Source organism: Mytilus edulis, chromosome 8 (assembly GCF_963676685.1).
Source record: "Mytilus edulis chromosome 8, xbMytEdul2.2, whole genome shotgun sequence".
NCBI lineage: Eukaryota > Metazoa > Mollusca > Bivalvia > Mytilida > Mytilidae > Mytilus > Mytilus edulis.
In genome coordinates this window covers 945,980-968,784 of record NC_092351.1, presented here as the reverse complement: position 1 = coordinate 968,784, position 22,805 = coordinate 945,980, and the positions used below count along the sequence as shown (strand labels likewise).

Here is a 22,805-nt window from a genome sequence, read left to right as displayed (position 1 = left end):
AATGTTCAGTATATGATCAATGATGATAAAAATAACAATCTGAGTCATTCATCCCAAAAACTTTTATTTTTGAAATATTTACTGTTCACTTTTATTCTTTTTCAGCATTCTTAAAATCTTAACACAACAGTTTCCTTAGAAGCATAATAACTTGCATCCAATTCATGAGATAAGAATAGCATACTTAAAATTTGCAGTCATCAAGTGAAAAGATATGTCAGCAAATCTTCAACCTGAAAACTCAATTATAATGCAACTGATGAAGACACAGTTAACTCATTTGTTTTTAAATAATTTCAGATAATCAATCATGAAATTGATGTCCAAAATCGTGGTATTATCCAATCAAAATGAATGTTACAAACAGTGTTGCATTAGAATTTAGTTCACACTGACAGATATAATACACCTGTCCACTTACACTCACTAACACATATAAAAGTACTCAAAACAATTACCTCTTTATAGTATATCCTCATCAATCCTTATATATATCTATATACATTGTACATACAATACATGAATGCTTCATAAGCTTTCACAAGATGAGTCCAGCTCAAACACTGAACTAACATAAGTTACATATCATATTCATAGAAATTATATAGACCAGTATATTTGATAAGACTTAGACATAACACATCAGGGTATTTTTTTTTTAAATCAGTACGACATTTATAAATCATGGCGTGTAGTTAGTTGGTCAAGGGTAAAGTTTAATAATAATATCACCATTACATAGGTCCTGAATTTGTGTGTACTGAAAAATATATTTTATTTGAAATTCTGTATAAACAACATTTTTATAATTATCTGAAAATAAAACTTTTGGAAGAACTGAAATATATTGGGGAAGAATATTAGAAGTCTGAGACACAGGCAAGCGATTCAGCTTACATTTGATAAACATAATCTTTCTTTCAATATCAATTTTAAGAAAAGTGTTCTTAAAAGAGTCAAATCCAACTGCTGAAAATTAGTGACTATACACAAAGAGAATTCAAAATATAAATCAATTGATTATGAAAATATCCATGTACATTTGGAAAAAGACAACTATTAAACAAACCGCTATGCTTATTATTAAACACTAATGTAATAAAATTGACACACAGGAATGTTAAATGAATAGTACATATCTATATTATAATACACTGATGACTATTTTTGTTGATTTGTAGGGTTGTTGTCATGATGAAATTTACAAATATGATTTTATTAGTTATAAGTATAACATTGTGAATAAGACATTAAATTTAGTAAAATTAGGCAAAAACCTCAAACAAAACCCAACCTGAAAATAACCCAATATAAGGTAATACTGACTTTATAGTTATAAAAAATAACTTCACTGGGATACATCAGTAAGAAAAAATGGTGCAAATAACATGTGAGTTTAATCTGTTTTATAAATTTTATGAATGATATAGATTTCAAAATTTCAAGTAAAAAGTATTTCTTTTGGTGTAAAAATATGATAATTTTGTGTCATTTAATTTTAAAAGTGTGAAGAAGATTTTATTTTTCATATTTGAAACAAATCAAAAATGGAGTTTAAATGTCTATGATATCAATTAAGTGTGAAAAAATAAAAATCAATCTGGTTCAGCCTAATTTTCCATGATGCATTACAAGTGTAATTAATTCTCACAACTACAACAATCTCAAAAATTATTAAATGTACTTAATAGTATGATTATATTTAGGCATAAATGATATCTTAGGAAATGAATGCTCTATATGAAAACAATACAATAATTTCTAACTAATGCAACACTCAATCACATCACAGAAATTACAATAATAAATACATTACAAACATTTATGAATGTCAACTATTTGTGAAATGTTAACCAATTATACTTAAGGGCTGTTCCAAAATTTATCAGAGGGAAGGGATGGGAGGCACTCAAATTTATTTATTACAGATGGTTGCATTTTTCTGAGAAATTGCTATACAAAAAATATCTATTTTACGGTTGGTCCGAGTTTTATAAAAGTGACTCATCCCCTATGCTTTTATTTTTGGATCACCCCTAAATGTATATATTGATGAAAACAAATATGTAAAAAAAAATCTAGTACAAGCTTTTATACAATTAAAAAAATACCAAATGAATTTAACCAAAAGTTGAAGAGTTTCAATAAATAAAAACATATACATATGAACATTTTCAATATAGAACACAATCAAAACACTGTCTTGGATGGTAATATACCAATTAACCAAATTCATGTGAATATGCACATTATGTTTATGGCTTAATATGATTCCCCCTTGATGTGCAGATGTGTGTGTCAAAGGGCAATATGACTGAATGATGGTCAACTACAATTAACAAATAATGGCAGGAAGAACATTGTTTTACTCAATAAAAGGCCATACCTAGCACAGACAGATAAGAAACATGACATGACCACGATGTCATGACTGCTAGAAAACGGTCTAATCCAACATAAGTAGGTCTCAAATTGACATGGTTCAGTACAAGTTGTCATGAGCCCGAGGTAGAATATGTTGAAGGTCAAGGTCATAAAGAAAGTACTTGTGTCTTTTTGTCAATAACTAATTAACACATGACTAAACAGTTATTTTACAAGACTTAACTTATATTATTTTTATTTGGCAGGGAATATTCTATAGATATCTTCAAGGCAGCTAACAATGTATTACCTCCCTTAACTTCACAGGTTGAATGAAGGGGAAATGATCAGAGGCGGATTTAGGGGGGGCCAGGGGGCTCGCCCCCCCCCCCCCCCCCTTTTTGGGAAAAAGTTTGGTTGCTTATATAGGGAATCACTGATGCGTGACTGGAGCGGGCCCCCTCTTATGAAAATTTCTGGATTCGCCACTGATGATAATGATAAAATGGTGTTTACTTCACGATTTCTTCATAGTTACAGTAACAATGTTAGTTGACTGTTCCAAAATTTTAATTAAACTGGTTGAATGATTACAGACTTAGTTTTGAACTATACAATACTTGACAATGTAATGCACAAAAAGTCTTTAACTGATAAGAAAAACAAACCCTGACACAGTGATTTATCAAAAAAGTGACATATGCAATTTAAGACAACTGTTTAATGCTGTCACTCATGCCATGGGTATCACCAGAGGTAATACTTATAAAGTTAACATACTTAATAAACATACATCATGATGTAAATGTTAAGGACGAATATAATAACATGTTTCATTATTAATATCACAAACATAAATAATAATCTCTACTTCATCTTCTCTTCTTATTCTGGCATCACAAAAAATGCTGATAAAGCAAATATCAAAAATACAACTCCACCAATCAGAGTCACTGTAACAAAAAAAATACAACTTATCAAATACACTGTAGCAGAAAGGAAGAAGAATAAATTGTATTGGAAGTGTACTGATTGATATTTTGTCTTTGGTACATGTTTCTTTTATTAGATGTTATTTGCTTTAAACTAATTGTAACTGTCAGTACTCAGATGCAAGCTATTCCTCCAATCGAATAACAGGAATAAAACATTTTTATTTACTTCTGGTACAAACATACTCAATCAAATGAAAGTTAGCAATTCAAATATGGTGAAATACAATATTGTCCAACTTCATTATCAGATAAGATTTTGTAGTTTTTGTCTCATTGATTATTACTATACCTAATAACAATCTTTTTTTTTTAATATATAATTCTACATATAATTGTTTCTTATTGTGAGATCAATGAACTTTCGTCCAATCACAGTCCAGATATAAACTTTCACCCTATGAACTTTCATCCCAACAGATTTAGGTCGTTTCATCCTATCAGATTTGGTTATGAATATTCAATCACTTACCTGTTCTTACAGATATTTTTTGAGCTACCATTCTTCCTCCTAAAACTGCTATTCCAGTACAAATAAAATGGCCTATACACCCTCCTATAATTACACCAGCTATATTCTACAACAAAACATGTATGTAAAATTATATAAAGTTTTCTATATCAACAGAGTACGCTTTCATAAATACATTCAGCCTTTTGATTTAGTATTTTATTTTATCACTAGTTTTAGTTGTCTATTATAATGTATTCATATCTTCCATACACCCCCTCAAATAGAAATTTAAATTACAGGAATATATTGCTTCTTATTGGTATCTCAATATTTGATTAATGGAATTATTTCTCACCAGAAAATGTTCTACCCAAGTGTTGCTGTAATTTGCAATAAATAACAAAATTGAAATAAAGTCAGAAATTGAAAATGGATAAAAGATCAATTAATATGCAAGAAGACACTAAACAAAGTTTATGCAGGAACATCAAAGGTGGACAGACAGATACTGTCATATCATTTATTTACCATATTTTGTCGGGTTGTAATTTCATGGATATTTGATTTTATTGTTTTGCTAAAGTCTGCATAAAACCTCATATATAATTTATCCACCATGGCCATATAATAATGATTCAACAGTAGATATGATTCCTGTATATAAACAGCCCTATGATGTCCCCATCTTAAAATTAAATGCTGCCTGATAAAATTTCTGCCAGATAAATCTTTGTATGTTAATGAATAATTACCTCTCGAGCACCTAAGACTATTGTTGCTATTTGAGATCTATCACCCCATTCTGCTAAAAAGTTTAATGTAAATGATTGTAAAAACACAGTTCCCACTAATGCATGGAACCACTTGCGACCAGGTGTCCGTATCACTCCAGTCTCTATATCCTGGGTTCCTAGACGCTCTTTTTCATACTGCAATGGAAGATATAAAATTTCATTATTATACAATGTAAACAGATAATATATATCCTGAGTTCCTAGACGCTCTTTTTCATACTGCAATGGGAGATATAAAATTTTATTATTATACGATGTAAACACAATGAAAGTTATTTTATGAATATGGAACTAATCTAAACTTCAGTGATTTTGTTGTTGTTTTTACAAAACTACCTCTACAGTTCTTTTTTGAGGAAAAATGCCTAATTTCTTTTGATGTTGGGAAATTTGTTTACCTTTTTTTTTGACACATCTCCCATTTTTTGCTGAACTCTGCTGTCTTTATTGTACAAATTATTCACGCTTATTTTGATTGTCACACATTTTTAACATGAAAGGTCCTTAATATATTGAAAACTACATGTCTTACAAATGCTGTGATGATTCGAATCAGAAACTTGGATCTCAAAAGTGCTTCCATAATATCAAAATAATAACATGAATACGAACTTTACATGCATTTCTAACTTTGCTATCACTGAACAACTCATTGGGAGGAATTTTTAGCCATTTTTTTTAGAAATTCAGAATTTTTTCTAAGAGTATTTTAGATGTAACTTGAGGCAAACAATATCACTAAACTGGTATCATGATTAGGAATCAAAAGACTTTTTAACATCTCTTAATTAATCCCACTGCAATTATTTGAACCTGTCCTAAGTCAGGAATCTGATGTTCAGTAGTTGTCTTTTGTTGATGTGGTTCATAAGTGTTTCTTGTTTCTCATTTTTTTATATAGATTAGACCATTGGTTTTCCAATACGAATGGATTTACACTAGTAATTTTTTGTGGCTCTTTATAGCTTGCTGTTCGGTGTGAGCCATGGCTCCGTGTTGAAGACCATACCTTGACCTATAATGGTTACTTCTATAAATTGTGACTTGGATTGGAGTTGTCTCATTAGCACTCATACCACATCTTTCTATATCTAAGTATTATATCTTTGTTTAAAGTCCTACAGTGACCTCTTGTTAAACATCTTTATCCTTTAATCTCTATAGTCGCCGTCAGCTGAAATTCGTAGCGGTTATCGGTAAAAATAATCTAAACTATCAATCACGTTCACTCGAGATATAGTTTTTCACATTCCATTCATAAATCGCAAAAAGAAAAACCACTACTGACCTACCTTTTAAGTGATCGCACTGTAATAATCCTGACCTTCACTTTTTCATAGACGATTTTGAATGGTGGAATCAACCATTGTTTTTACCGGAAGTGTTTCCGTGGAGTTCAATTTCATAAAATTTGCATAAAGCGCGGGAAACCTTATCACATCAAGGAAAGGAACATTTCAGGAAACTTCGTACAGTGACGAATGTCATATGTAAACAAATGATCCTCATAGAAACGAAGATGGCGGAATTACAATGGAAAATATTCTGGAAAATGTGAAGGTCAGGATTATTACAGTGTGATCACTTAAAAGGTAGGTCAGTAGTGGTTTTTCTTTTTGCGATTTATGAATGGAATGTGAAAAACTATATCTTGAGTGAACGCGATTGATAGTTTAGATTATTTTTACCGATAACCGCTACGAATTTCAGCTGACGGCGACTATAGTGGATACATGCACCACTGGGTCGATGCCACTGCTGGTGGAGATTTATTTCCCCGAGGGTATCACAAGCCCAGTAGTCAGCACTTTTTGTGCTGACATGAATTATCATTGATATTGTTATATTTATAAATTAATTATTAAAATTGAGAATGGAAATGGGGAATGTGTCAAAGAGACAACAACCCGACCATAGAAAAAACAACAGCAGAAGGTCACTAACAGGTCTTCAATGTAGCGAGACATCCCTGCACCTGGAGGTGTCCTTCAGCTGACCCCTAAACAAATATATACTAGTTCAGTGATAATGAACGCCATACTGTTTACAAAATTTTGAATTTTTTGAAATAATAAGGCTTTTCTACCTCAGGCATAGATAACCTTAGCTGTATTTGGCAACACTGTTAGGAATTTTGGATCTCAATGCTCTTCAACTTTGTACTTTATTTGCATGATTTGGCTTTTTTAACTTTTTTGGATTCGAGCGTCACTGATGAGTCTTTTCTAGACGAAAAGCGTGTCTGGCGTATATACAAAATTTAGTCCTGGTATCTATGATGAGTTTATTGTCTCATTGGCAATCACATCATGTGTCCTTATTTCTATATTAAAGTCATAAGAAACCTCAAATTAAAAAAAAATATGCACATGTTTTTTATAACTAAATGGATAGTTTTCACTATACAACTTATATACATATACTTTTTTTCTGAGGAAAATTCTTCAATTTGTCCACATTTAGAAGAAGTTTACTTATTTTTAATTGCTTGCTTCCAGGAAGCAATTCGCCGACAGATTTTCCGTATGCATAGTGACCTGAGCGTAACCCTCCACGCAAAAGTCCGGTGATCGCAATACGCATGAATCTGTCATTAAAATGAACAATTATCTGATTGTACATGTAAAACACGTGCTCAATGCCCATGCTTTTTGTTATTTGTTTACTATAAGGTGACAATCGGTAAACTTCAGCTTTAAAACGCTGCATTTAATGAGCAGCCATATTTGTTAAAACATAACAGACAGAGAGAAAAAAAATGACGCTTATACGATATATTTGCGTAAAAAATGCAAAAAATCGTGCACAGAGGACTAAGTTTATGATATATACATGCATTGGTTCAAGAATTGGATAAACATTATTTTTCACCACTCACGCGTTTCATATGACTTTAATTGATTGGTCATGTTTAATGCCACTTTCAGCAGTATTGACTATACTCTGAATCATTTTTTATTGATGGAGGAAAACATGCCCATCAGCAAGAAAACTGACACTCTTAATAAATTTAGAACCCCCTACCATGTGCAGGATTCAAACTCACAAACTCAGTACTGTTGACAGACTAGTGTAGTGTATGCCCTTATATTTTTACAGTTAGGGGTTTTGTTTGCTTGTGAGAGAACTGTCTACTTGTTCTATTACCATGATTAATGTTCTATTTCTTAGTCTCTTGTGGAGAGTTGTCTCATTGGCAATCATACCACATCTTCTTTTATATAGTGATACACTAGATGACCACTCCACTATTATTTTGATAATAAGCTCCATATCGTCTTAACTCTCATAAATCTTCCCTATTTTTTGTGGGAAGTAAATTGAAAGGCTATAACTTGTCACATTAAAGCTATTAAGGGACCTTGTGAACTCGTAAATGACGGAAAATGTCAATTTCAACTGAATCAGTTCTTAAGAGCATTCAGATATATGAAGAAAAAAAATCATTAAGAAACTAGGTTCAACTTTTGAAAGCAAAATTGATGGGTTTTTTTGTTCATATAGTTACTTATACATTTTTGGCTATCAATTTCTTGCGTTTGAGATTTTTTTTATCAAGAGGTCACTTTATTAAGTGTTATTTTTAATTTATAATCGGATTAATTAAACACAAAAGTTCAACTTCATCACTACTACATATTACTGTTAAAGGGAAATAACTCTTGTTGATTATTACCTCCTCTTCTTGCTTTTTAATGTCTGCCTGCACTTCATCCATTTCTTCTTGGCCTTCATCGGGGGACATCTCATAACCTATAAAACACAGATATTGTGTGATACTATTTCATCAGGGGACATCTCATAACCTATAAAACACAGATATTGTATGATCCTATTTCATCAGGGGACATCTCATAACCTATAAAACACAGATATTTTATGATCCTATTTCATCAGGGGGCATCTCATAACCTATAAAACACAGATATTTTATGATCCCATTTCAAATCATAGTCAAAGGACTAAAAGTAGTTTTTCTACCCGAATATACATTTTATAAATTGTCATTAACTGCGAAAACAATATGTTAATTTTGGTGTCATTTGGTCTCTTCTGGAGAGTTGTCTAATTGGCAATCATACTACATCTTCATATTTTTATGTGAAGTTCGTCAAGTTTGTTAACACTATTCATACCTTATTTCCTGCCAAGTAATCAGTCAAAAACTTTCTTGTGCAATAGTCTTTGGAAATTTATGAATGATTTGATAGATTTCTTTGCCTGTTTTGAGAATATTTTATATTACCCAGGTAATGTTCATTGTTGACGTAGGTAGCATGATTAATGTCAAGTTCTCTATATCCCTAATGCCCCTTAGAGTGGTTTATTCAAGTATAAATCAAAATGTAAACAAACAATGTCTGTGCAATGATATGTTTCTTTTTTCATTAATTGACTGAGCTTCACCATTGCTTGTGTTTTATTAAATCAATTTGGAACTATTGTTTGTAAATGTTATATAGAAATTTTTTTGTAATGTTGGAAGGCGTCAAAGTTAAATTCATTTAAGGAATGACTAATATTTTTTCTGTCTATGAAGAAATAACATTAAAAATTTGGTGCACACTGAATAACACGCGTAGCGGGTTATTTAACAGTGTGCACCACATTTTTTATGTTATTTCAAATAGACAGAAAAAATATTACAGTTATTTCTTATAATTTAATTCTAAATTCCATTTAAAACCGTAGAAAACCATGAAAAAACGCTGATGACGTCATGGTCACATGACTAAATTATGTCTATGGGCTCAAAACAAAATAACGTCAGCCAATCAGTTACATCTAAAATTAAATTATACTTGAGTGATGGGTCAAAGTACCTTTTTAGAGTTTTGCTTTGTCATGTTGATCACAAGATGGAGACAAGTTAACTGGTGAAGATGTTTGTACTTATAAATTATGTAGGTATCCATACATGGTTGTGAATTGAAGTGTTTATATTAGTTTAGTTGTTTATGAATATGTGATTTAAATTAATTGATGAAATGTTAATGTTACCCTTAATAAAATGAATAGTGCATATCAACCAATTAAGCAAAATGTTCCTCTCAAAAGTTGTGCTGGAGGGCAAAATTGTAAATACAATGAAGTCGGAGCTTTTGCTTTGTGTTGATGGCCTCATTGTTAGATAAAGTTTTGCAGTAAAACTTTTCTTTCGGTTGTGTAATGATTCAACTTCTCATCCATTAAATAAACATTGATAAAGTAGAGAAATATATATAAAAAAAGAAGATGTGTTATGATTGCCAATGAGACAACTCTCCACAAGAGAAAGTCTTGTTCTTACCTTCCTTTATCATCTTGATACCAAACACAGCAAATAATGCTGAGGAGGCATAATATGTAAACCATCGTGGAATAATAGTTGTAGCATATCCCATTATAGCTGAAATATAAAATAAACAATACAGAGAGTTGGTTAAAGCATTAATACATTTTGTAGTCGTGGCATATCCCATTATAGCTGAAATAGAAAATAAACAATGCAGAGTGTTTGTTAAAGCAATATCCAATTATAGCTGAAATATAAAATAGACCAAGTGTTGGTTTTAGCATATCACGTTGGAGCATTGATGGTCGAATTGTCCAAGTAGTTTATCTACTAAATAGATAAACTACTTGGACAATTTCGACCATCAATGGCTACTATATCTCTAGTCTGTCAACACTGATATAATGAGTGCTAATTATAACACTGTCCATGTTTAATTGACTTTGATTGCCATTCCTGCAAAAAGTTATGACATTTCAGCCTCCTCCACTGATAAAAACTGCCAAGATATTGCCTATAGTGCTGAAAATGGTGTTTAACACCAAAAATCAATCAATCATTTAACAAGTTAAACTATAGCTACAATTCTACATGTACTTTGATCAAAATTAAAATTGGTAAGAAAGCTTTTCATTTCAGTACTCTTACACTTTTTATGCTGTTTAAACTTCTATTCTCTATTATTTCTGTCTATTATTCTTAAAAAAAAATGATTTTCTGTTGCAATCAACATCATCACATAAGAAATCAATGAAAACATTGACTAATATTATTTAAATATCTAAAATTTATTTTAGAACTTTTAATATGTCATGTATGTATAAACATGTATGAACTACAAATAAAACTTTACTAAATTTTTCCATAGATATAAAGATTTGGTTTTGAAGTTTGGTTGCACCTGTAGAAAACTTTTTTCAAACGGGATAGCACATCCTCATTTTTACTGAAATGTTGTTAACCGTGCCCGGAAATTTAGAAATGATCGATGTAAACTTGTCGCTCCTTTAAATAAACTTATTCTAAAAGGTTACCTATTCAACACTGTAATAAGATCATTGAATATTGTTTTATTGGTATAAATATTGATTTTGTTATCAGTAAATTAAAAGCTAACTAAATATTACTAGTATGTTATAAACATATACATATATTCATGGATCTACAATCTGTCGATACCTGTAACTTGGCATTGCACAAGGTCATGTTTTTCTCTGGCTGTTTATGACGTCTTTACACTAAATCCATTGGATGTTGGATGTGTATCGATTGATATTTTAGTCTTAGATGCATGATTTTTTTATTAGTTGTTAGTGGCTTTGAACTAGCTGTCAGATAACGGCGAGTACTCTCAGATCTGTTCATTGTGTCTTTTTGTGTCGGGATGTATAAGTTCCGGGCCACGTCCACTTGTATTTTTGTCCATCTGATGAGTTAAGCCTTTTTCAACTGATTGTTATAGTTCGTTCTTATGTTGTACTGTTATACCACTGTCCCAGGTTAGGGGGAGGGTTGGGATCCCGCTAACATGTTTAACCTCGCCACATTATTTATGTATGTGCCTGTCCCAAGTCAGGGGCCTGTAATTCAGTGGTTGTCGTTTGTTTATGTGTTACATATTTGTTTTTCATTCATTTTTTTTTTACATAAATAAAGCCGTTAGTTTTCTCGTTTGAATTATTTTACATTGTCTTATCGGGGCCTTTTATAGCTGACTATGCGGTATGGGCTTTGCTCATTGTTGAAGGCCGTACGATGACCTATAGTTGTTAATGTCTGTCATTTTGGTCTTTTGTGGATAGTTTTCTCATTGGCAATCATACCACATCTTCTTTTTTATATTTAATTTGTGGCTTTTGTCCTATGCCAGGTGGCTTATGTGCATGGATTAATAAATGTCTGGGAGTCTTGTCCTGCTCAAGGCTGACCCCCTGTGACGGACTTCAATAACAACAGATAAACATACCTGATAAAATTGTCATCAGCCACAATGAGGATATTGCACCAGCAAACACCACTGTTCTGGAATGTCTCATAGCCATGATAGCTGCTATGAAAAATGTCTTATCACCAATTTCCGATACAAGAATTACAGATAATGAAGCCAAAAAGGCATGGAGAAATCCTAAGTTTCCACTCTTTTTTCGCAAAGCATGGAACATGGATCCTTCATCAGAGCTTTCTTTCTCATGCTGAAAAAAATATAAACAAAACCATGACATTATTTGTTTATTTACACAATGTATAAACCTTTGTCTTCATCCTGAACCATCATACATTGTAAATATTTGTACCAGGACATCATTTTTAACTGTCAACTCCTCCATGTAGTACTGACAGACTGTATCTGGCAGTTGAAATTGACAAAGCACAAACAACTATATATTCATTTCTCTTCCTTATATACCAAATTTTGGTGGGTTTCGTAGACCACAAAAAAAACACAAATTTAAGAATTCAAAGAAATGTGTATCAAGTCAAATATTTATTTCCTGTTGTGGTATGTATTCTAGTATAGTGATGACACCAAAAAAAATTTATGAAATAAAATCATGAAAGTATTGTAACTAACATGTCTAATTAAATAAATGTTAAAAATCTTAAAACATATCTATGGTATCAGTGAGATTTTAATGGTTTGAACCATTCATGGAAATAACTGTAAGTTGTTAATTAAAGTATCATAATAGGTTTGTTAAAAATCAATATAGGATTTCAACAGTACAATGCACATGATGTATATGATATTGCTGAAGGCATGTAGGTTATATTGTTTATGACAGGAACATAAAATTTTCCACCTTTTATTTCACTTTAACATCGTTTAAGGCTAATTTAAATTAATTGAACCATATTCATCCCCTCTGAAATTGTCCCTTTACAGGGCTCACACTACTTCAGAATTATAGGGAGAGTGACTTCTCTTTTTGAAACTGATAGGGAGAAGTGGTGAGATTTGAAAGAGAAGTGCTCATTCGTGCGGTGCGCTACAATGTTTGGATTTTACTATAGTATAAAGGGTCATATATAAATAATGTTCTTTTTATATTGTTCAATTCACATCTGAGTATACAATTAAAGTAACATTTCAAATTAAAAGTTGTTTAAGTTTTACATGTACTAAGGTTCTTGTGAGAAACTACCAACTAAATATTTAATATCTAGCAGTAAAAAAAAAAAAAATTTTAAAAAATGTAAAGAAATTATAACATGTATAATATCAATTACAATTTATTTCAAAATTATCTTGTGTATAAAATTCAGTGTTTCTCATAAAAAAATGTAAAAGTTATTAAGCTGGGCCATAATATATTGATATTAGTATAATAGTCTCAGAGTTAAGCAACTTTAATCAATAGTTTGAAACAATCCATAAAAAATATAGGGAATTATATACACCAATCAATTAGATGTAACCAAAAGTCTCATAATGCTTGTGGAATACGTAAGTTTTCCCTTTGGGATCAATATTCTTCTGTCAGCTGTTCCATCCGTGCATCCGTATTAATTTTTGTAAAAGTACAGATTTCGGTCATAGACGGTCCGGTTCAGATCAGTATTTTAGTAATTGGTCAATAGCAGACGAATGCAAGAAAATTTACAAACATAAATGATGTTTGACAAGTTATTTGGAAAGGAACATGACGTTTTTAATGCAATAAATAGATTAAACATTTACTGAAGGCAAATTTTATCATGTTTAAATGAAGTAACAAACTTATTTTGCCGCCAAAATTTAGGTTGAAGTATGTTTTCGAGTAACAAGCACTAGAACTTGCGGAAATGCACGAAGTGATAAAAAGTTGTATTTTTATCAAACAACCTGCTACACAGCACACTGCAAAGACAATGCTTCAACCTCTTTTCTTAAGATAATGAATCTTTTAATATGTCTAAATTTCTTTAATCATGTTAATTATCAATAAAAAAATTGATGTTTCATCAACTTGGTAAAAATTGAAAATGTCCGATGACGGTAGCGACTAAAAGCGAGTATCGTCAAGAACAGGGCGACTTGTTTTCGTTTTTTGGGATCGGGGAAAGCAAATTGACGGTCGGGAAAGCGACTTCTTCGCCCAAGTCACTGGTAGCGTGAGCCCTGCTTTATATTTTTTTATTTTTTTATTTCAGAATTCTGTTCCTGCATGATGGTATATATATTTCTTTTGAGTAAGTTAACCAAAGTCGACATATTCTGCTGCTCTATAATGACAACATTAATTATCTTTCAAGAGCAAAGAGTGTTCAATGTGAAGGGCATGAAATACATTTGTATTCTAATTTCTAATTATGAATAATAGACAGTGTGACACAATTCGCAGTATGTGATAAATTTTAATGGTGGGATGTTTTTATTTATACAATGACTTTGTGTCAGGTACAAAATGTATAATTTGAACTGTGAATGATATCCACAGCGATAAATTAAACTACATGTAATTAGATAGATGCCCAAGATGATGTTTATGAAATTTTGAAGCAATTTACCTCACTAGATTTGTCCTCGTTTTTTCCTTTGATCATATCTTTCACAATATCTTTTTGATTTTCACATAAAACTTCAACAACAGAGACGCATAATATTGTCCATGTAAAAATAAACAGAAACCGTGTAAACAGTTTCATTTTGTCTCGTAAAGATGTATGTGTAAGGGTTTAAAATGGTTTTGATTTCTATAAACTACGACTAGAGGTCACGATTCAACTTCTCTATACAATCGTAAATAACAGCTTTGTATCCGTCTTTTTATTCTCTACAGTTGTCACGTTGACGTTTTTTGATCTAGCTTGTCAAGTTTGAAGAGGACTTCCGGTTAAACAAAAATGTTTTCCGGTTTGAGATATCTCGTCCTTTTTACTCTCGGCCCTGTATTTTAGTTTCGCAAAGACTCGTTGAAAATGGTCAAAACAAAGCATTCGTTTGCTTAAATGTCATAATTATTGCTTATAGCGAAACTTTATTACACTAAATGCACACGAAAATATGTCAAGCATTTGTGAATTGGATTTTTTAGTGAAGAAGAAAAGCGCAGAAGAAAACGGAAGTAGCTAGTTTCTCTTTTAGTTTGCCGTTTGAGTGCCACGCCCACACATAGATATAAAATACAAAATGTCGAAGAACGAATGGCCAGAATTAGTGGGGATGGTAAGTAATACTGTGTTTTGTATGATTTAAAGCATGTTTTTTGATAAATACCGTTGTTTTATTTTTTAGAGCAATGGACATTATGAACCTTGATGCAGTCCCCACTTCTGCCACCAAACATGTAACCGGAGAGGTCCTCTCAGTTTATCTGTTTATTTGGCACACGAAGTAGAATGGTATTCAACTGATATACTTTTACTATATGTTTCTCAATCAACAACCCTATTCAGTTTGATTGTCAACTGATATCTAATACACACCAAACAAAAGCATTCCAACTATTTGGATCCAAATACCGTTTGTTTTTTTATGTTTTACATCTAAAATTTCTGGATTCCTTTATTAATAATCTCCAATGTTATATACATTCATTAAGGTTATACACTTCAATGAAACAATATATATGTAATGAAAATTGATAGGGTATGTAAACTTGGTGTTTTAGGACCCTCATATTCAGGGCCGACCATCTATGACTTAGTATTACATGGTGCTTTATGGTCCTAAATTATGGAGCCTGTAAGCCCTAATTATACACGGTACACGGTAGCCCTAATATGTATGGAGTCCATAAGCCCTGGTGCCCATAAGCCCGGTTGCCCATAAGCCCAGAAACTCTGGTGCCCATAAGCCCGGTTGCCCAGTTGCCCATAAACCCTGTATCCATAAGCCCAGAAACTCTGGTGCCCATAAGCCCACAAGCCCATATTGCAAGAGAAGGTATATAAGGGAGTGATAATTGTGAAACAGCAGAGCTGACGAGAGAACGAGATTAGAGGATTGTTAATATTACTTAGTGTGCTATATCTGTATATACTGTATATTCTGTTATTACGTTATTACTGTGTATTGTGTTTTATGATACTTGAATACACTGTTGAACTTTACACAGCGACTTCGTGTTTATTTTAGTCAGTCAGAGAAAAGGTCCAAGCAACACAAGAATCCCTCATTTTATATACGCAAAAGGATCTTCTCGGGTCACGAACTACCCGTCGACAACACCACCGGGAAGGTCCCCCGAATTTTTGCGTTACATTGGTGGCAGCGGTGGGATTTACTGTGTGTGACTTCAACGAACTTGTAATAACATAATGGAAACATCAAGAAGAACAACAAGGACATCAACTCAGGCTCCAACGCTCTCTCAGGTAAGGCAGAATTGCTTTAGAAATCAAGCTTCCCCAGCAGATTCTGGGTTAGGTAGTTCGCCTGCCACTGGACGTACTCTTAATGATATTCATACGGAGACTATGCCAGAGGTCCGGTATCGCCGGAACATCGGGCACTGTTACCCAAGAAAAAATCATTATAGAGTTGTCCAGGAGATGAGCAATACGGAAAAAGACGGAGGAAATGGTTGGAAGAAATTTTGGCAAATATGGGTTATTTTGCTTACACTCAGTAGCGGCCTCGTCGCATCAGCATGGATTTATTTTCCTAACAACCGGGTTGTACAGAAGTCTCAGGAATACGTTATGACTGGACTTATAGTTATAATAGGACTATTAATTTGTACAATTGTTCTAAAATTAATATGGAATTTCGTTCTTAATGGTCAGGAAACAGACAACGCTCCAACATGGTCCGAGAAGAGACGAAGACCTGATGACATTCGTAGAAAGTATATTTATAGGACTCCAGCTCACACCATAATGGATGAAAGCGATACGCCCTATGACTCAGATGAAGTGCCCTCTTACTCCTGCCCTAGTCCTAATAGCCATGTTTTTAACGGGCAAAGGAACACGGAAATGGAGTTATCCGGGCACGAATCGGAAAACATGGGCACATCGACAAAACAAATTCAATCGCCAGATTTTCATAATCGGGCAAATGAATTAACTACGGATATGCCGAAAACTAGGTGTTTTCGTGTGAGAAATATTCGACCAGCAAACGAATACCCTGTTCGTAGAACGTTTTCCGGAGTTAGCGATGACGTTTGGAATGAATTCATCCAATACTTTGAGAATGTATCCGAGCTAAATATTTGGAATAATGAAAAGGCACGTAGGGTACTACTTAGTACTTTAAGAGGACAAGCTGAGACCTTTGCATACGGGATGCCATTAATTATTCAAAGAGATTTTGAACACCTGAAACGGAAGATGGAAGAGAGATTTGGACATACGGCGATGAAAGAAAGGTATGTGACAGAGGCGACACTGAGAAAAAGAAAACCGGAAGAATCTTTGAGAGATTTCGGTCAAGCCATAGAGGATTTGTACCGTAGAGCGTATCCGGGCAATCCTGAGATTGTAGAGGAGAACTCTATTAAAGCGTTCCTTGACAAGTGCGGACAATCAGAGGATTTTCGTCTTGCTGTCAAGCGAACCAGACCTAATACCCTGCAGGAGGCGGTAAATAATTCAACGCAGGAAGAATGCTTAAGAATTGGAGAGAAGGATCTCGTTAGCAAGAATTTCAAACCAGTTCAGCGGCCGATATTTGAAGTTGAAGACTGGGATAGTGATGAAGATGTAACTACAGAAGCAGAAGGAACACGAAGAGAAAATGTCGACAGAAATAATGTTCCTGATAATTACCCACGGAATAACGGTATAGAGTCCCGAGTGCGATTCTATAACCGTGATAGATGGCGTGGAAGAGGCAGATCCCCGATGTTTAAAAATCGTCCACCAGAATTTCCGGAACCGAGAAGGGGACCGTAGAGATTCTCGAGAGACAGATTTACGCAAAGGAGATCGACACCAGAGGCCAGGTGTCGGTCACCCGGGCATGGACGGCCTAATGAAAAGAAAAAACCAACACAATGAAACGACGGAAGACGATAGTGAATAAACCAAGTGACTTTATGAACAATTGTTTATTTATTGTGTAAACTATCATGTTGGTTTGTACAGAAGTTTTCTGTGACTGTTTATAGTCGAAATTTAAACTTTATTTGGTGCACGAGACCCTAAACATATTGTTATGGTGTCACGGAGCCCTTTAAACGTAAAAATTGGTGCACGAGACCCTAAACATTTTGTTATGGTGTCACGGAGCCCTTTTTTTAAACAATGATTATCTACGTTTTTTTTTTTAAACAACAGTAAATTCTATTGTTTTAAAAGTTTTAAATAAAAAAAAAATGTAGACTTAAAATGTATCATTGTCAGAACTAGTTAGCACATAACATCATATATTTTGTTATATTTGTTATTTTGATAGGTGCTTATTTTTTTTTTAACATAGACCTTAATTTTGTTCGTAAAAATTATTTTTAAAGTTGTTATGAAAATTTGGAACCTGTGACCCTAACTATTTGATTGGTGTCAATCGGAACAAATTGACTATTTGTTTTGTCGATGTGCCCATGTTTTCCGATTCGTGCCCGGATAACTCCATTTCCGTGTTCCTTTGCCCGTTAAAAACATGGCTATTAGGACTAGGGCAGGAGTAAGAGGGCACTTCATCTGAGTCATAGGGCGTATCGCTTTCATCCATTATGGTGTGAGCTTGAGTCCTATAAATATACTTTCTACGAATGTCATCAGGTCTTCGTCTCTTCTCGGACCATGTTGGAGCGTTGTCTGAATTCCTGTCCATAATGTGCTTATTAAATTAAAAGGGTGCTAAAGAACTTATTGTTCAAGACCAATCGGTCAATTCATGTTTATATCATGGTCATTACCATCGATTCACTTGTTTGAATTAATGCTTTTTTAATCTTGTATGTTGATATTTTTTTTTTTATATATATGCAGTCTAGTACATTTTTGGTATTATGACTTTGTTTTATAGGTACATGTATTTACATGTATGCCCCAATTTTTTTTTAACATGTTTTTGTTATTATAATTATACTGAACAGTGGAAGTTCAGTTTTTCAAAAGGGGGGGGGGGGGCTATGTAATGAAAATTGATAGGGTATGTAAACTTGGTGTTTTAGGACCCTCATATTCAGGGCCGACCATCTATGACTTAGTATTACATGGTGCTTTATGGTCCTAAATTATGGAGCCTGTAAGCCCTAATTATACACGGTACACGGTAGCCCTAATATGTATGGAGTCCATAAGCCCTGGTGCCCATAAGCCCGGTTGCCCATAAGCCCAGAAACTCTGGTGCCCATAAGCCCGGTTGCCCAGTTGCCCATAAACCCTGTATCCATAAGCCCAGAAACTCTGGTGCCCATAAGCCCACAAGCCCATATTGCAAGAGAAGGTATATAAGGGAGTGATAATTGTGAAACAGCAGAGCTGACGAGAGAACGAGATTGGAGGATTGTTAATATTACTTAGTGTGCTATATCTGTATATACTGTATATTCTGTTATTACGTTATTACTGTGTATTGTGTTTTATGATACTTGAATACACTGTTGAACTTTACACAGCGAGTTCGTGTTTATTTTAGTCAGTCAGAGAAAAGGTCCAAGCAACACAAGAATCCCTCATTTTATATACGCAAAAGGATCTTCTCGGGTCACGAACTACCCGTCGACAACACCACCGGGAAGGTCCCCCGAATTTTTGCGTTACATATATATATAGTCATAGTTAGTGCCATACCCAGGATCAGACTCTTGCACTTTAATAATGTGTTGTATGTAGATGTCTTCACAGTTAAAGAACGACTGTCTAGGTTCAAAATTTTATTTTCAATCACATGCTTATATTTTAATTGAAATTTCATTATGATTTTACTGTGACTGCTCTATCTACTGAGCCTAACTAATCATCATGACTTCCTGTAGCTATAGTTTTCTTTTTGTAATTAGGTCTTTCCACTTTTCTGTGGAAAGACCTATTGTTTTTCTTCTGATTATTTAGGTCTTTCCACTTTTCTGTGGAAAGACCTATTGTTTTTCTTCTGATTATTTTTTTTTTTTTTTTCTTCCGCCTAATTTTGTTCTTGCGATAAACATTTGTTTCGCAATATGTCGCTTAGATATTTTGTATATGATATCGAACAGTTTATGCGCTTTTGAAATTTACCCTGCGTAAACGAATACTTTTCTTTGTAGGAGTTATCTCCCCAAACACTGTTTTCCTTGTTAGCGCATCTCCTTCGCAACCGTTAAAGATTATGACAAATTTATTTTACAAAATTGCTCGTTATATCCTTGGCATGATTTGTCCTGTTTTGACCGAAGCGATATGACCGCTCCATATGAGAGTTATTTCCCCTTATGCATCTGATATAAGTGATATGAATTTCTATCTTATAAATCATAAGTGATAGAGACCTAGGATCTTTTGATTTGAGGTCCTTGGTCCCAAAAAATAAAAATTAGGTCAAGGTCAAAGGTCAAGGTCATAATCTTGAATTTGGCTTATTTTCACTTATATCCAAAGACTGTATAAGATATCAACAAATTATTTTTACTAAATTGTTAGTTGCGACATGTCGTAAGATGTAAATTTTGATTGCAAGCGTACGTTGAATGTAAAAGGGAGTTTTCTCCCCTCTTGTATTTAAAAATACGCGTTTGGTGATATAACTCATTAACTAAATATAATTAAGACCTATGGTCTTTTGATTTGAGGTCCTTGGTTTATGACCTTGAAATTGATCTCAAGGTCATAGCTTAATTTGGCGTTCTAGATTTTGACCTTTGCTTTTATTCTATATGTATACATGATAAAGATATACAACTTTTAGAAAAAAGTATCAAACCATTTAACCTTGAAAAAAACAACCGGAAGTGACCTTTTGTAAACCGGAAGTAGCTATTTTTTTGTACTTTATTAATATAAAAGTATATAGAACCAGATATTTTTGGAATTAGTGTCAAGTAAATATTCAAATATAATCGGAAGTAACATTTTTCAAACCGGAAGTAACAAATTATCTCCCTTATTTAAAAAAAATGTATGGAAACAATATATTTTTGGAATCAGCTTACTAGGAGCTATCATTTGACGATTGAAAAGACATTTTAAACTTAGTTTCACAACTTTTCATATCAAAATACATTGTTTTGATGGAAAGACCTTCAATTGTTCTCTGAACAATTGGTTTTTAATTTTTTTTTTTTTTTCTTCCGCCTAATTTTGTTCTTGCGATAAACATTTGTTTCGCAATAAGTCGCTTAGATATTTGGTATATGATATCGAACAGTTTATGCGCTTTTGTAATTTACCCTGCGTAAACGAATACTTTTCTTTGTAGGAGTTATCTCCCCAAACACTGTTTTCCTTGTTAGCGCATCTCCTTCGCAACCGTAAAATATTATGACAAATTTATTTTACAAAATTGCTCGTTATATCCTTCGCATGATTTGTCCTATTTTGACCGAAGTGATATGAACGCTCCATATGAGAGTTATTTCCCCTTATGCATTTGATATAAGTGAATTGCATTTCTAACTGATAAAGCATAATTGATAGAGACTTAGGATCTTTTGATTTGAGGTCCTTGGTCCAAAAAAATGAAAATTAGGTCAAGGTCAAAGGTCAAGGTCATATTCTAATTTTTGAATTTGGCTCATTTTCACTCATTTCCAGAAACCGTATGAGATATCGACAAATTATTTTTTCTAAATTGTTTGTTACGACATGTCGTAACACGTAAATTTTGCTTGCAAGGGTACGTTGAATGTAAAAGTGAGTTTTCTCCCCTTTGGTATTTAAAAATACGCGTATGGTGATATAACTCATTAACTAAACATAATTAAGACCTATGGTCTTTTGATTTGAGGTTCTTGGTTAATGACCTTGAAATTGATCTCAAGGTCATAGTTTAATTTGACGTCCTAGATTTTGACCTTTGCTTTTACCTTATGTGTATACATGATAAAGCCATGAGACTTTTGGCAAACGGTATCAAACCATTTAAGCTTGAAAAAAAACCGGAAGTGACCTTGTGTAAACCGGAAGTAGCTATTTATTGTACTTTATTTATATAAAAGTATATAGAACCAGATATTTTTGGAATCAGTGTCAAGTTAATAGTTAAATATTATCGGAAATAGCGTTTTTTTTACCGGAAGTAAGAAATTATCTCCCTTATCTAAAACAATATTGTTTAGAAACCATAGATTTTTGGAATCAGCGTACAATAAGCTATCATTTGACGATTGAAATGACATTTAAAACCTATTTTTACACCTTTCATATCAAAATTCATGTTTTGGTGGAAAGACCTTCAATTGTTCTCTGAACAATTGGTTTTTAATTGTATTTATTATCATATTATAAATCTAATTAACAAATGTATTTTTTTAAGACTTGGCAAGAAGCTGAAGAAAAAATTAGGAATGAATATCCAAATATGACAGTAAGTTAGTAAACTAAATGTAAAGTGTGTCCTCTAAGTTTTAAACTGCTGTAGCCAAGTTTTTCGTTTATATGTTACATAAAAATAATTCTGTTGTTATGTGACCTGAAATCGGTGATATGTTTACACTGATGAAAGGAATTATGGTCGTTTTTTACTGAATAAATAAGCGATTGATGAGTAAGTCCAGGGCCGTAACTACATTTAGGCAAATGAGGCAAATGCCTCATGATAGGAATTTCAACAAAAAAAAAACTGAAACAAAAGATTGTCTTCATATCAAATTGTTTTCACGGAAAATGTCTTGCAAGAAGCAAGTTCTCTTCCATCTCTTGGGTCGCCCCTGCTGGTTGTTCGTGATCCATGTTTCTATTTTACTTTTAGTTTTCAGAGTTGATGGTCTAATTGTTTGTACTTCTGTGTCCCGGGTTTGTCCTTTGTTCATTTATTGTCCTACTTTGTGACTTTAGTCTGAGTGTTGATTTTCATTTGTAAACGTGTGGTTTTGCAATGATTCATGTCCACCGATGTCAAGACATTGTGCGAGAAA

General features: G+C 33.1%; 1 protein-coding gene across 1 annotated transcript; it reads right to left on the bottom strand.

Moving 5' to 3' along the window:
• Positions 1-44: 44 nt before the first annotated feature.
• LOC139484565 (putative divalent cation/proton antiporter TMEM165) lies at positions 45-14,702 on the bottom strand. Its single transcript, XM_071268336.1, has 7 exons — positions 14,368-14,702; positions 11,846-12,071; positions 9,895-9,993; positions 8,281-8,357; positions 4,563-4,739; positions 3,829-3,934; positions 45-3,317 (listed from the first exon to the last, which is right to left on the bottom strand). Exons 1-7 carry the CDS (start codon positions 14,503-14,505, stop codon positions 3,250-3,252), a joined length of 891 nt encoding a protein of 296 aa, XP_071124437.1. The 5' UTR covers positions 14,506-14,702; the 3' UTR covers positions 45-3,249.
• Between the last annotated feature and the right edge of the window lie 8,103 nt (positions 14,703-22,805).

What these genes read in the sequence shown, in the direction of transcription:
- LOC139484565 (XM_071268336.1), bottom strand. Translation starts at nt 14,505, where the DNA reads ATGAAACTGTTTACACGGTTTCTGTTTATTTTTACATGGACAATATTA. An exon ending in ACGAGGACAAATCTAGTGAG is followed by an intron (nt 12,072 to 14,367) that starts GTAAATTGCTTC and finishes TATTTTTTTCAG; the next exon opens with CATGAGAAAGAAAGCTCTGA. An exon ending in TATCAAGATGATAAAGGAAG is followed by an intron (nt 8,358 to 9,894) that starts GTAAGAACAAGA and finishes TGTGTTTTATAG; the next exon opens with GTTATGAGATGTCCCCCGAT.